Raw genomic sequence first — 15,807 nt, forward strand, 5'->3', positions numbered from 1 at the left:
ATGTATGCGAGCCGAGCAGAAATGAAAATCTTTGCCACAAATGTTGTTGTTGCCAGCGCAGCGGAAGCGACTGCTGCGACAAGTGCAACACCCACAACACCGGTGCAACAACACCAACAGCAGCAACAGCAACAGCAGCGTGAATATCGCTGTGGCGCTCAAGTCAAGTACAACAAATACAACAACAAGGCCAATAATATGCTGCGGCAGACCAAGTACAACAGCAGCAGCGGCAACAACAGCAACAATGGCGGCAGCAGCAATGCGGACAATAAACATGCCAAGCGCCAGCAACAGCAGCAGTCACAGCAGCAACAGCAACAGCAGCAGCAACAGCACTACAACAGCAACAACAACATGCACAATTTTTCACGCAAGAAATACTTCGGCAATAACAATTACAGCTGCAACCAACAGCAGCAGCAGCAACAACAGCAACAACATGCAACAGCAGCAGCAAAGCTCTCAAACAATAACAACAACAATGTAATGAAAAATCAAAACCTAATTGAAGAGAACGTCTGCAAGAACAGCAACGACAGCGACAACAACAATAACAGCAGCAACAACAACAATAACAATGCTGTCACAAAGTTGCAACCAAAATCAAACAACGGCAACGTCAAGAAACGCAACTCCCTCTCATCGTCAGCTGAATCGAGCATGTCATCTGCATTTTATCACAACTGTTCCGAGTCCTCAAACTCATCAACAACGAACAGTAACAGCAACAGCAACCCAAATGATGATGAGCAGCAACAGCAGCCGCAAGCAACATTATCAACACCAACTGAAACAGCAACAACAAAAGCTGCAAAGCAACAGCCAGGAGCAACAGCAGCAGCAGCACCAGCAACAGCTAACGCATTGCCCCAACAATCGGACAACAGCAACAAGGCGACGCAAAGATCTAAGCAACAGCCGCTGTGCTTCTGGAAGACGAGCTATCCACAGCAACCGACGCTGCAGCAGAAGGAAGTGAGCTAACTGTTAAGATAAGCCCTAGAATAAATATTGATATATAGTATATATTGAAAATTATAGGAAAAAGCACAAAATAGTCAAATATTAAACAGAATTTGTACTAGCTACCTAAACACATTGAAAATGGCAACATAGGGAGTAATGGTCATGTGAGAATGCAATAGGTAAAAGGAGGCGTGGCAGACCTTATGAAGTATCTATAGTCCTGCTCAGGGCAACAAGTTGAACCAATATAAGGCTAGATCCGCTTTTACGTCCGCTAACGACTTGAAATTATAAACGAATATTTGAATACTTGTATCGATAACTCATCTCATTGCACTGTCAACGATAATAATCGATAATGAGATTTAGTTTGAATGCTTCGTTGGAATACCTTAACAGCTAGGAATTTCAAATTTGTGATGGAGACAAAGTGTTTAGACGCCTGTCCCCCATTCTCACAGATTAAGGAAGAACGAATTTATAGATATCAGTATAAGGTTCTAGATTTGGGTAGAATGCTGAGAATCATAGAGTTCCAAGTAACTCCTTGCCAAATACACCCGATTAGAGTACGCTTCTTTGTTAATAATTCTAGCTATTGTTTGCTTTAATCCATTAATTTGTTATATATATTTTCTATGCTTGCAGAATGATATAAGATAAGATATTTCTATATAAATTCATATAATATATTCAATTTAAGGCAAACTTAAATTCCAAATACTATTGCAAACATGACTTAAGAAAAATGTTTGATTTATTTTAATATTTTCACGTGGTATATTTATCTTTCGGACAGAACTGCAAGCATATTGAAATCTTTGGTATACCAAAGATATTTTGAAACAGATTTGTATTCTTTTACTATTAACAATCACTTAAGTATTTCACCCGCTTGCTACAGCAGCAGTTGGAGGCGGCGCTGGCCACACAAAAAGAAACGGAACTGGCAATTGCAGCAGCAGCAGCTGCTGCTGCGTCAACACCAGCAACAGGAGGCGGAGGAGCGACAGCAGCAACAACTGATCAACAGCCGCATTATTATCCATATTATTGCTCGCAGCCCAAGCAGCTGACAATAGCATCATTTCTGCAAAAGGAGCTGCTACCCGATGCGGACAACACCAACAGCAACAGCAACAGCCAACAGCAGCAGCAGCATCATCAACAGCAGCATCATCATCAGCAGCAGCAACACAAGCAACAGCAGCAGTCGGGCACTTATCAGCAGCGTTATCGCAATGGCAGCTACAGCTACAACAATAATAATAATAATAACAATAACAACAACAACAACAACTACCATCATCAGCAGCAACAGTCGCAGCAGCAACAACAGCAACACCCGCATCATGCACAGCAGCAACATCAGAATCACATGCACAACACACACTTTCGGCGCAACAACAAGAAGCTGCACTACGGCAGCAACAGCAGCTGCACGCCAACAACATCTGCTCAGAAATCGATTGAGATTGTGAACGCCAGCAACTACAATGGGGCACATCATCGTCGCATGCCGAATGTTGCTGTTGCTGGCAATGGCAATCATGTTGCCGGCAAGAATGGCTACTATCAGCTGCATCATCATCATCAGCAGCAGCAGCAGCAACATCATCATCACCATCACCATCATTATCATCATTCGCTAATGCCGGGCAGCAACACGCCCACAAGCGCCGAGCATCAGAATTTCTATAATCTGACCTATGTGAATGTTGATTTGCCGGCAGCAACAATGCCTGCAACAGCAACAGCAACAGCAGCAGCAACAACAACAGCAACAGCTGCTGCTGCGGCTGGCAGCAATATGCTGTTAAAGCAACCAGCAAGCGAAACTCCGGCAGCAGTAACAGCAGCGACTGTGCCTGCAGCAGCAACTGTTGCAGCTGGCAGCAATCATAACATGTTTCTGCAGCCGCCGCCAACACTGCAATTGGGCATGCTTGGCCCGGGCATATTATCGCCGGCGGCCTTAACGCCGGATGCTATTGCGACGACGCCGACCAATATGATTAGCTGTGCGCAATTGGACGAGGCCATCACAGCGGCCGCTGCCAGCAGCACGGGCAACAGCAACTGCAACATCAACAGCAGCAGCAGCAGCAACAGCAACAGCGGCAGCAACAACAAGAACATGGATCTATCCAGCGTATTAAACGTGCCCAGTCCCACCTATGCTGCGCTGCCTTTCATGCTGCATCAACAACACCAACAGCAGCAGCAGCAACAGCAACAGTTGTTCCCGAACAAAACACAACAGCAGCAGCAGCAGCAACAGCAACAGCAGCAGCCACAGCATCATCAACAGCAACAACAGCTTTTCTTTAGCTTTGGCGATGGCTATAACGGTGCCGCCTGGTCCCATGCTAATTCGCCCTGCTATCCTCCGGCCGTATACGGTCCAAGTCCGAGCAGCATCTCGAGTGGCTCGGCCAACAATCGTGCTCCGTCGCATCGCGCCGTCTCGCCCGCCTCGTCCACGTGCTCGCTGGCCAGCGAGTCTCAATGGAGCAGCAGCCGCAGTCGGTAATTGATACTAGAAGATAACTCTACCCTATTAAGTGAGCCATAAGATAGATAGGGATAGAGAAAGAGGGCATATGCAAATATATACCTTGCATTTTGAGCTAATCTTGTTGAATATTATAAAAGGGATATACAGTAAGCTCCGATTATAACGACTCTCAAGGCACCGTCATTATACCCGGAAGACGCTATAACCGTATACGTTTGTCTGACGTCACAGTAACCGTACGAACGCTATAAGCGTAGTCGTTATAGCCGGATTCTACTGTATATGCCTCTGTCTCCATGTGTAGAGAAAATTTCATGCATATGTCTCTCAGTTTAATTCGATTTTTCATTGCCTTAACGTCTGTGATGAACGATTTGTAGGCTTACATCAGAGAGGATATATTTTATAAAGCTTACTATCATGATTTATATTTATCGATACTTTATCGATTGCTTATGTGAAAGCTGGCTATATCTGCTGTCATTAGATTATCAATTATAACGTTGGGAATACCACAAGAAATTTTCTTTTTCTAGTCGATAGCTCTAAGCTAAGCCGAATAACGGTAGTAGTCGATAATCTGGTGTTTACAGCTTAACCACCATTTCCGAAATGTTTTCTCCTTCTGCCTGCGAATATATTCATTTAACATTTCACACTGTTAGTTGATAACTGTACATCTTCTGATTCATTTGATTTCAAATTTCCATTTGCATTCCAATCCCCACTGCAGTCTAACATCCGCTGAGCTGTTGTCCGTTTCGCCAACGCCGCTCACCTCGGGTGCTGGCTCGAATGCCGGAATTCCGACAGCAAGTCAGCAGCAGATGTCGCCCCATGGGCTGCATGCGATGTTACCGTTTGGAATACCACCACCGCCGCCGCCAGCGCAATCCTCGTCGGCGGCAGGGGCAGCGCCACCCCCAGCACCACCGCCTCCACCAGCCAATCACAGTGGGCCATATCAGCACTATTGCGGCCCCAATTGCGGCTGCGGCAGTGCAGCCAGCGCGTCCTGGCCAGCCTCTTGGTATGAGCTGATACTTCCGCCGGATCGCTACTTGGATCATGCGCGTAACGTAGAGCTGACCATACAGCCCGAACAGCTGCTGTGCCACAGCAAGTACGACAATCTGTCGCTGGAGATCTGGAAACGATTTCGCGGGGCGCAGCAGACGCACGCCAAGTTCAAGCTTAAGATGCGGCTATGGCGACATCTATTCATCTGGATAAACGTGAGTCAGAGAAGAGCAGAGAGAGAGAGGCAGAAAGATGATTTCAAAATGTTTATTCTTCCAGCAGCCGATGTTCTCGCGATATCGCATCTGCCTGGTGGGCTCAACGATTACCGGCTTCGGAACGGACTCATCGGACATCGACATGTGCCTGCTGCCAGAGCATCAGACCCATCAACAGCAGCAGCATCACTACAACAACGAGCTGCGCGCCGAGGCGCTCATGATCCTAAATCTGTTCAATGCCGTCCTCAAGGAAATGGGCAAGTCTCCAGCCTAATCCTTGGCTCTAAGTCGCATCAGTTCAGCCATAGCATGCGATTAACTTGATCTCTCTCTTTTTATAAACAAATTTTTTAATAAGCTTTCGAGCGCATTACGTGCATTAGCTTTAAAGCTCTTGTTCACTTCAAGTTGCTTGTAATCCCCTAAAAGCTCTCGTAACTCTTTTCCTATTTATGAAGTTTGAAAGCTCATCTTCAGTGTTTTTTATTAAATAATGATGGCATTTTAATATCAATTTCATCGCATGCTTTAAACTGAATGAGAAAAGTTATACATACAGTTATATTAGATAACAAATTTATTTGATTGTGATGATTAATCCATTTTATTTTAGAAGCTTTTCAGGACTTCAATTTGATTGAAGCGCGTGTCCCGATACTTCGCTTTAAAGATCGCATCAATGGCATCGAAGTCGATCTCAACTATAACAATTCAGTGGGCATTAAGAACACATATTTATTGCAATTATATGCGCAGTGTAAGTAATCAGACTAAACTCATATACCCCACATTGAGGTACTTTGAATGTATATAACATAAGAAAGCTATGATATACACTATGCTATACAGTTAAATCCGGTTATAACGACTCCGCCTGTAGCGTCCGTACGGTTATTGCGACGGAAATTCTGGTTCCCACACAAACTTATACAGTTATAGCGTCTTCATTATAATCGGATTCTACTTCATATATGTATAAGTATTCCTGATGATCATATTAATGTGACCGATTATTCTCTCTCTTATGCTGCATAGTGGATTGGCGCACTCGTCCACTGGTGGTTATAGTCAAGCTGTGGGCTCAATATCACGATATCAACGATGCCAAGCGGATGACCGTGTCGAGCTACTCGCTGGTGCTGATGGTGCTGCACTATTTGCAGTACGGCTGTACTCCCCATGTGCTGCCCTGCCTGCAAGCCCTGTATCCGGAGAAGTTCAACTTGGGGCAGCAGGATTGCCTCGACCTGGACCTGATAGAGCCGATCGAGCCGTATCAGACGCACAATACCCAAACTCTCGGCGAGCATCTGCTGGGCTTCTTCAAGTACTACAGCAGCTTTGAGTGAGTGCTGATTCGAATAATATATGGAATATACAGATACTATATATTTCCATGTATATGTATTTGCAGCTATCGGAACAATGCTATATCCATACGCACCGGCGGCATTTTGCCGGTGAACGCCTGCCGGCTGGCCAAGAGTCCCAAGAACGATATACACCAGTGGAAGGAGCTGAATATTGAGGGTATGCCACATCTCCACTTCATTCGTCCCTCAGCCATGTTTGACATCATGTTCATCGTCTTCTTGCCAGAGCCCTTCGATCTGTCGAATACGGCACGATCGGTCTACGACCAAGCCACATTTGAGCGCGTCAAGGCAGTCTTTGTGGCCTCAGCACGCCGGCTGGAGCACACACTAGATCTGGCGGCCATATTCACGCCCATTCATTGTCAGCACCATCAACGTATCCTGAATCAGCAGGCGCTGTTGCAGCAGCAAACCCCACCTACCCAAATCCACTGTCACATCCACTCACACACCCACCCACACCCTCATCCACCCACGCACACACATACCCACCCACACACACACACCCACACCCATACCCACACCCACCCAGTCAGCCATCAGGCACATCAGCAGTTGCTGCACACACGCAATCCTGGCGTGGCCTTTGCGCCGCCATCCACACACCTTGTCTGATTGCCATCTATGGAAGATTTGCATCCAGGCACCTCCTTACCCACAGGTTAGTTGCAGCTGCTAGAGCTTGAGGGTAAAGAAGACTTTAAAAGAGAGAGAGAGAGAGAGAAAAAGAGTGATAAGTAATTGATAGACTGAATGCATATCCAATTGCCATAGCTCGTAAACTTTGCTGAGTTTTCAAAACAGTACAAAAGTAGAGCTAAATGTAATTGATCTGTGATACATATATACCTATATAGATATGTAGATATAGACAATCCGTGTAAAACTTATATAGACAGAAAAGCTGTTATTCTAGTGATTTTGTTCAAATTTACATGTGCATAGTTTAAGGTATTTATACATATATAGATAGATATATGTATGTATATATGTCGGGTTTGCGTCAATTTGATCATCTTCCATTTCAATATTATACTTTTTTAACTGATTCAAATAAAGAATTTCCTGTGTGCTCTCTTTCACACTGATGCATGATAACTTCTAGTCGTCTCTTTCGCATCTAATGACAGTCATAACGCTGATAGTCTAAATATGTAGCCGTCTCGCTCATACTCAGCAACATCCGAGGCTACATTCAGTTAACTATTGCTGTCTCTCTTTTACCAAGTGAAATGAAATATGTATAAATAGGATAGTGCACTTAAGACGCAAACTCGGATATTATAATAGGAGCTTGAATTGGAGCTTCTATAGAGAGCATCTCGACAAAAATTTAACAAAATATAGAAACTTAGATAACATCACAGTATATATGTTTATATATATCTTATATATTAACTATGCGCATCTAACAAAATCTTAAAAAAAAAAATTAGATAATGAATAAAACCCTAAGAAATCTGTCAATGATCATATATATATGTATATGCATTTCTTACAGACACACACACACACACTCTCACACACCCCCACACACACACACACAATATTTGCGCTGCAAGAAATAAATTTTAAAAATCAACATCAACAAAACTAAACGCAGCAAAGAAACTAAAATATAAAAAATATATAAAAAAAAAAAAATAAAAAATATATAAAAAATAAAAAATATATAAAAAATAAAAATATATATCTAGTAAAAAAAAAAATCGTACATATAAAACTGAAATATTGTAAAAGCTTTTGGCTTCAAGATTTTCCAAGTGCATTCTGTAAATCCAAGCTCAATAATGATTGCTGAGCTTGGATATCCGTGGCACTCATCTCTCTATATTTATATAACCTTTGTCCATGTTGTTCGCTATTTAAATTATATCCAATCGTAGCCCCGTCAATGTAATTATTGTAAGTTTTTTTTCTGATCGCTTCACGTCACAAATTATTATTGTAAGCATGCAAAAAAAAAAAAACAAAAAAAAAAAAAGAAAATCAAATTCAATTTTCTCGATTTCCTTTGGCATGCATTGATAAACCTCTTAGGAACAACTGTCTTAAATCAAGAAAGAAAAAGCAATCATGAAATGTAAATTATGTTAGGCGAAAGAGCTGCAGAAATAAAAAAAAATAATAATAATATCTATAAAAACAACAAAAAAATAAAAATAAAATAAAAAAAGGCAACTTTCGTTTATAACTTTTCATCCGTTTTGCAAAATAAAATGAAATTCTTTATTCAGAAATTGTTTTTATTCTTTTTGAAATCGGGTTGGGAAATAATCACAATTTTTACGTATGTGTGGATATAATCATTATCTTTACAGTAATTGAATTCATTTTGTTTTTCTATTTTGTTTTATTGCATTGTGGATGTATTGGGGCAAGGCGATAAAATACAAGTTTTTGTAACTGTTTTTTTGTGTGGGCATTACAAGATTTTCCAGAAAACTGAATAATTAAAATCGTTTTCCAAACCGTCTAAAATATGTATAGAGTTTTGGCTGGCCGCCACCAGAGGACGCCACTTTTTCAAATCAATATAAATAAATGTATATATAAATATATATGTATGTTCTGTGTGTATGTATGTGTGTATATAGACATATATATTTCTATTTTTTAAATAACAAATTCTAGAATTGTTTGAATAAAACAATATTAAAAAATTGAATGTTTGAATAAGAGTTTTCGACAACAATAAGAAAGAGATTTCCAAGCAATTTGAATATCGAAAAGATCTCGTTTGATCGTCGCCGCTGCCATTAGAGGGCGCCACAAGGTTATCACAAAGGCTTGAAAATACATATGCGTGTAAGAGTGCGTGTGGGTGTAAGTGTTTGTGTGTGTGTGTGTGTGTGTGTGTGCTTGTGTGTGTGCTTGTGTGTGTGTGTGTGTAAGTGTTCGTATCTGTGTGTTTGCGAAATTGCTTCTTTTTTTTTTTTTTAGCTTTTGGTTTTCGGAAAACAGAAACAAATGGCACTCGCATACAATTAACAAAAACGTGCTGGAAATGAACAACAGTGTGGCAAAATGGTTGATTTTAACAATGGAAAGTTCCAAAAGTCGACAAAGGCCAGACAAAAAAAAAAAAAAAAAAACAAAACAGAGAAACAAAAATCAGGTGTAAGACTTTTTTTTTTTTGTATTCCTTCACGTTTTCTGCTCTCCTTGTGGTCCGGTAAAAGGCAACTTGTTGTGACCTTAATCTGCGCATTGGACTTCTTCATTTAATTTCAGATCTTTCCATTTGGTATTTTTTAGTTTTTTTCTTTTAATTTTCTTTTTTTTTTTTTTGTTTTTGTTTTTTTTTTAAGAAAAAAAAAATAACATGGCGCCGCGACGTTGCTTTCTACAACGACGATTGCATCTGCAGGCGCAGCCCGCATATCGTGCAGTGTGGCTGCCGATTCCTTCGCCGACTTGCCAGCTAGGGTCAGACGGCATGGCTGAGCTGTTAAGTAACAGAGAGTGAGAGAGAGAGGTGACAGCTTATGCAAAAAGTTTGTCCACCTACATTTGTAGGCCATATGCCTGTTGTAGGTATGCTTATGTGTGTTTGTGTGCCTCTATGTGTCACTGTTGCTGCCTTTCACTCTATGCTTGTCTCTCTCACGCTTGTTCTATGCTGCTTTGCTAGCGCCTGTTCTCTTTTGTGTGGCCGAGTTAAGTCTTTCATAGTCTTTTTTGCCCTGCTGCTGTTTCCATGATGCCTTTATTTGCGTCTCTGTCTTACTTTGTGATGCTTGCATTCAAGTTGTTGTTGCTGCTGTTGTCGCCAGTCGCTGTCTCTGTGTTGTGTTTCTCTTTTTTTTTTTGTTTTGTTCTTTTTTTTCGCCGCTTTCTAACTGCTGCTGTTGCTGCTGCCATCGCCGCCGCTGCTGTCGCTCTTGCTGCCGCTGCCGCTGCCACTGCAGCCGCCGCCGCCGCCGCGTTTGCTGCTGCTGCTGCTGCCGCATAGTGGCTTCAAGTTCTTACAATTTGTTTGTTGTTTTAGTTTGTTGTATTTGTTGTTGTAATTTGTTGTTGCAATTGTACGCACCTCCTCGAGCATCTCAGTAAGGTTGCGAGAATTGATTCAAACTGCGTTCGCCCGACTATAGCACGAAGAGGAAGAGAATGAGAGACAGAGGCAAAAGTCATTAAAATCTTATCGAATGGAATTACTCGCTTAGCTTAAGCAAAACACTTACGTTTCGAATTAAATTTTCACAAATCTAAATTAATTTAGTATTATATAAATATAACTCTTCAGGTCAAGGACTCGTTAGCTCTTGGAACTTTTATACCGACTCGATAATAGTCTACTCGATTTAAGCTCTGGGTAATTTATAATAATCATAATCAAAAATGATTGATCAAATATGCCTTATGATTGATCAGAAAATAAAATGCATGGAATTAAGTTTAAGATACAGTTACTCCTTAGACTGAATCTATTTTATGATTATGCTAAAATTGAGCATGACGAATCGAAACTGATTGATCAAATTCTACAATCAATCAAGTAAATCGATCGCATTTCATCTATAGACTTACACATGTTTTTTATGAATCGAGCTTAATGGCAAGAATAACTTGTTAGTGAATTAATTTATATTATTTATACATGATAGACACATGGTATATATATAATATATATTTCATTCGGCAATCTCTTGATTTGGGGACTCTAGAATATCTTGCGCACCGTTGCTTGGATGGTTGATCGTTTGTGCTTGCGATTGATTATGTAAGAACTTACCACATTGAAGGAGACATCCTGTGAGAGCAGTCCATCCATTTGCGAAATCTGGCCAAAGTCCTGCGACAGCTCCGGCTGCTGTGACAAGGCGAATCCGCTCGGCTGTGTCATCTGCAGCGACAGAGCCGACGGCTGTTGACTGAATGGTGTCGATCCCATCGATGATGTGGCCGACGTGATTGCTGTGGTTGTTGTTGTCATAGTGGTTGTCGTCGACATTAAGGTCGCTGTACCGCCTCCACCAGCACCAGCTCCAGAGTGGATCGAGTTTGCATTGCTGTTGCGCGATCCTTTAGACAATTTGCTGTTCTTCTTGCCAGTGACTAGAGGAGCTGCAAAACCGGACTGGTTCTGCATGGCGCGATTCTGCTTGGCCGCCATGATCGCCTGCTGATGGTGGTTGTAGAAACGCGGTGGCAGGCTGCTCATGTTCATGAACATGCCCACCGGCACAGGCATGTTGCCCAGGGCGGCAACCCCGTGATCATTCGATATGTACCCAATCGAGTCATGCAAGTGGGCAGTTGGCCAATTGGATGCGTTGCCAGAGCCGCCGCCGACTCCGACGCCACCAGCAGTGCCATAGTTGTTGTTGCCGCCAGCGGACCCGTTGCCGGCGCCATAGGCGGCATTCGACATGTTGCCACCGGCAGCACCAGCGGCGCCAATTGCGCCGCCAACAGACCCATACGTATTGGCAGCATAATGTCCGCCATTCAGATTCTGATTGGAGTTGCCGGACATCTGGCGGCCGTAGCCGCTGGTGCGCTCGTATATGGAGCCGGGCACCAGCACCTCCTTGGCATCGGCCATCATGGTGGACATGAAATGGGCGCCGATGTTCATGTTGTTCACCAGCTTCTTGGGCTTCTGGAAGTGGATGAGCGACTCCTTCAGATTGTTCAATGAGCCCTCGACTAGCACCTTGCGATCCTTGTAGAAGTTGAGCAAATGATTCCAAAGCTGCTGCTTGGCCAACACCTTGGGATTGCCCACGATGATGATGCCGTATTTGGCACGCGTTAAGGCCACATTGAGGCGTCGTGGATCGTTGAGGAAGCCAATGCCCTGGCGCTCATTCGAGCGCACGCAGGACATAATGATGATGTCCTTCTCGCGACCCTGGAACGCATCCACACTGGCTATCTCAATCTCCTGGTAAAGGCGCGAGTGCAAGCTGCCCTGGTACTGCATATACTGGACCAAATAGGCACGCTGTCCCTCATAGGGCGTAATGATTCCGATTTGCTCGGGCTTGATGCCCGCCTTGAGGAAGCGTGTTGTGATTTTCTCCACGTTAGCCGCTTCGGTGCGATTGAGAAAAGATGTGCCCGAGCCAGCGATTTCCTCCTGGCCCTGTGTAACTAAAAAGAACATCGGACGCTCCGGTTGCGGCCATGGGAAGTCCAGTTTGAGGCGACGATCCTCCGCACAGACACCATTCTGCAGCGAGCCCTCATAGAAGAAGTTGGACGGAAACTGTGACAGCTCCGGATGCATGCGATATTGTACTTCCAAGCGGAACGGGCGTATGCCCAGCACCACCAGGCGCTCGAACAGACTCTGGGAGAGGCCGGCGCGTGCCGCCTTCTTGCACATTACCACCGGGCCCAGCTGGCAGTGATCGCCGACTAGAATCAATTGCTTTGCGCCCAGCACAACGGGCACCATGCACTCCGGCTCCGTCGACTGCATGGACTCGTCAATCAGTATCGATGTGAATTTGATGCGCGACAGGCGCATATCTCCGGCACCCACACAGGTGCAACAGATGACATCGGCCGCCTCGAGCAGCTGGTTCTCGGCGCCACGTTTCAGGCTGCGATAGCGTTTCTCATCGGCCGAGCTCAGCTCGCCGGTTTCGTCTTTGAGCTGCTGCAGCTTCTTCAGTTCCGAATTGGTTTCCATGTTTCGGATTTGATTGTGAAGTGCTAGAAAGCTGACCGGACTGTCGATGGCCTCACGGCTCTTGGCACAGACGCGCACCACCTTCAGGTTGGTACGATGGATCTTCTCAGTCAGTTGGTCGACAGCAGTGTTGCTGGGCGCGCAAACAAGAACTGTGCCGCCGTGTTGCTTCACCAGCTGATAGACGATAGTGGCCGACGTGACCGTTTTGCCCGTACCCGGCGGTCCTTGGATAAGACTGAGTGGGCGTTGCAAGGCGTGCTTCACGGCATACACCTGTGAACGATTGAGGTCCGGCAAGTGGGGAGCACTGTACAGCTTGGGCTGTGGCCCACGAAATAGCACCTCATCACTGCCATCGGCGCGTCCATGGCCCAGCAGGCGAGAGTATATGTAATTCGACACCGAATTGCGATCCACGGCAAAGTTGCGTAGAGCCCGAGTCATGCGATCGAATGATGTGCACTTCCAGATGAAGTCCACACTAAAGTTACTGGTGCACTTGACCGGGGCATTCGAGGAGCACTTAAGTTCCAAGCCGACATCATCGCCAAAGTTATCGGGCACCTTAATGACATGACCAATCTCGCTCCACGGATTATATAGCTCTCCCACGTAGCGTAGACGCAGCTCATCGCCATGCATGAGCTTCATGTCCGAATCGGTTTTGGCAAGCGTAAAATAAGCGATGGTCTTCTTGTTCAAGCCCACATCCCAGCGAACCTCGATATTCTCCTGTGTAGCAGACTCCTTCAACTTCTTGTCATAGTCAGCTTCAAGACGAACCAACGGCCCAAAGGTTTTCTCGTATTGATAGCCATCCTCATAGCGCAGCAGAACATGAGCCGGCTCCGAGTCAATGCCGGGCTTTTCCAAATCCTGCAATTATATCGTATTGTATTGTATTGTATATATCGATATCAAATGGGTAAAATACCAAAAATTAACCAAGCAAACGCACAAAATGACATGAAGAGTATATCGATACTTAGCCATTAGCAAATTATTAAAAAAAATACCAAGACGTTATGAATCAAGGCTAAACATATTCATATTCGGGTGGTATTGGTATTTTTGTAATAGGAAAAAATAAACTAATCATCTAGTAAAAATTATAGAATTAGCAAATTAATTTATATCGATACTTATCGGTGTAATAATCTTTATGGAATCAATATAAAGAATTGTTATGCGACACATGCATACATATTCCCAAATGAGAAATTTAAATGATATGACAAAGATAGATCACACCCGATGAGATGCCTATATGATAGAAAATCATATGATTGTGCATTTGGCGCTCACCTGAAATGTTGCCTCAATATTGTCTTTCCAAAGCTCCTCAAGCTTGTTAATCTGTGCTGCAGATATTTGACGTGCCCGCAGCTGTCCCTGCTCGCTGGGCTGCTTCACTAGCCAGTGCAAAAAGCAGCGATCGGCTATGAGTGGCTTCCACTGCTCCTGATCCCAGTTCATGTCCTTCAGCGAGTTCTGAGCGGCGCACGGCTGACGGCACAGCAGCACCACCACCGAATCCGCCTTGGCGGGTATGAAGCCCAAGACAAATACATTGCGTACACCGCACGAATAGCACTCCAGTATGGTCTCGCCCAGTGGCCCGTCGCCGTGCAGGGTCACCTCACGATGCTTGGCACGCACGAGATGATTAATAATGTGCGAGCCAGAGGTGCTGCCACGACCGTTGCAGAACCACTTCTTGCAATTGTTGCACATGACCACGGTGGCTGGATCGTGAATGCCACAATATTTACAGGCATGTGGCGGCAGCTCCTTGACATATGCCGAATTGCCACCGACGCCGTTCTCATCGTCCTCCTCTTCGAATTGCAAGTCGGCCAAATCGTTGGTGATAGAGGCCAATCGTGAATGAATATCGTTATTTTGCACGCTTACGCGGCGCGACTGAAATTGACAGTTACAAAATGATGACCAAATTTCATAGCATTTCATATGTATATTTATACACTTTCACACACACAGACACGCGCGCGCACACACTCATACAGACACACGTGGCCTGGCAGCTCACCTGCAAATCCAGCTGATCGCCCTGGGTCTGGCTCTGCGTTGTGGACGGCATGGTAAAGTCACGATAATCATACTGTGTCGGCTGCGTATCGGCGCCACGCAAAAGCTCATTGTCATCCATATCCAGGAAGGAGAGCGCCGAGCTCGGCGCATACGTGTCCACGCTCATTGTCCAAAGTATTTGTTTGTTTGTTTGTTTTGTGGTTTGTTTGGTGGTGTTAATGCAGTTGCCGCTACTAAGTACTGTTATAAATAAATGTGCAATCGCAAGTCTTTTATTGTTATTCCGTTTCGGTAACACTGACTTTTTCTGTTTAATTGGTGCGTATTATTTTCTTGGTTTTTCCTCTCGTTCTTTTAGCTTTTTTTTCTGCTGCACTCACCTTGCCTTCCGCTTTGCTGACCGGACTGTCAAAACTGTCAGTGGGAAATTATTATATTTGTTCCTTCTTGTTGCGTGCTTCAAGTTGCTGGCAAAATGCTTGAAGATTACTGTTTACGTTGCCACAATTGAGGCACATTCACTGAATATGCAATGTCTATTGCAGCACTTTTTGTTTTTGCGCGTGAAACTAATTCCGTCGATGGTAAAATGCAATAGACTCGTTTAGCACGTTGCTCTTCTGACGGAATCTCAATGAAGACTGCCACTTGATCAAAAACAAAAAAAAAAGCTAACAAAAAAATTCCAAGCCTTGCAACTTACAACATTTAGTTGCTTGTCTGTTATTGTTGCAGCGCCTGCTAGTTCACTGCTTAGCCATTTGTCAACTACATATGTTCGATTAGGATTTTATGACAGAAAAAAAATATAAAAAATACCAGCATACTACAATTATATTGACAGTCGCGCGCGATTCTCTCGCCTTGTGAAATAGCAAGTTGTTCAGTGTTGTTTACATGTGTGCGCATTTGAGTTTGTGTGTTCGTGTCGTGTGCGTGAGCTAAAATGAGATGTTCATTGAACTAGTAGGCTTTGCTTATTCCGTAAAGTTGTCGGCAGGC

General features: G+C 44.0%; 2 protein-coding genes across 3 annotated transcripts; one reads left to right on the forward strand and one right to left on the reverse strand.

Moving 5' to 3' along the window:
• Positions 1-9,409, forward strand: wisp (wispy). Its single transcript, XM_089473575.1, has 9 exons — positions 1-978; positions 1,853-3,498; positions 4,221-4,722; positions 4,787-4,985; positions 5,342-5,485; positions 5,764-6,073; positions 6,143-6,258; positions 6,328-6,765; positions 7,606-9,409. Exons 1-8 carry the CDS (start codon positions 1-3, stop codon positions 6,717-6,719), a joined length of 4,287 nt encoding a protein of 1,428 aa, XP_089329701.1. The 3' UTR covers positions 6,720-6,765; positions 7,606-9,409.
• On the reverse strand, positions 8,310-15,700 carry Upf1 (Upf1 RNA helicase). Of its 2 annotated transcripts, none has more exons than XM_018015525.2 (5): positions 15,186-15,700; positions 14,804-15,112; positions 14,059-14,676; positions 10,843-13,629; positions 8,310-10,195 (listed from the first exon to the last, which is right to left on the reverse strand). In XM_018015525.2, exons 2-5 carry the CDS (start codon positions 14,969-14,971, stop codon positions 10,154-10,156), a joined length of 3,615 nt encoding a protein of 1,204 aa, XP_017871014.1. In that variant the 5' UTR covers positions 14,972-15,112; positions 15,186-15,700; the 3' UTR covers positions 8,310-10,153. The 2 variants fall into 2 exon arrangements, with proteins under 2 accessions (XP_017871014.1, XP_017871013.1); XM_018015524.2 differs by having other exon boundaries at positions 14,804-15,045; positions 15,186-15,698.
• Between the last annotated feature and the right edge of the window lie 107 nt (positions 15,701-15,807).

This window comes from Drosophila arizonae, chromosome X, assembly GCF_054131065.1.
Source record: "Drosophila arizonae isolate 15081-1271.41 chromosome X, UAZ_ARI_1.0, whole genome shotgun sequence".
Classification (NCBI taxonomy): Eukaryota; Metazoa; Arthropoda; class Insecta; order Diptera; family Drosophilidae; genus Drosophila; species Drosophila arizonae.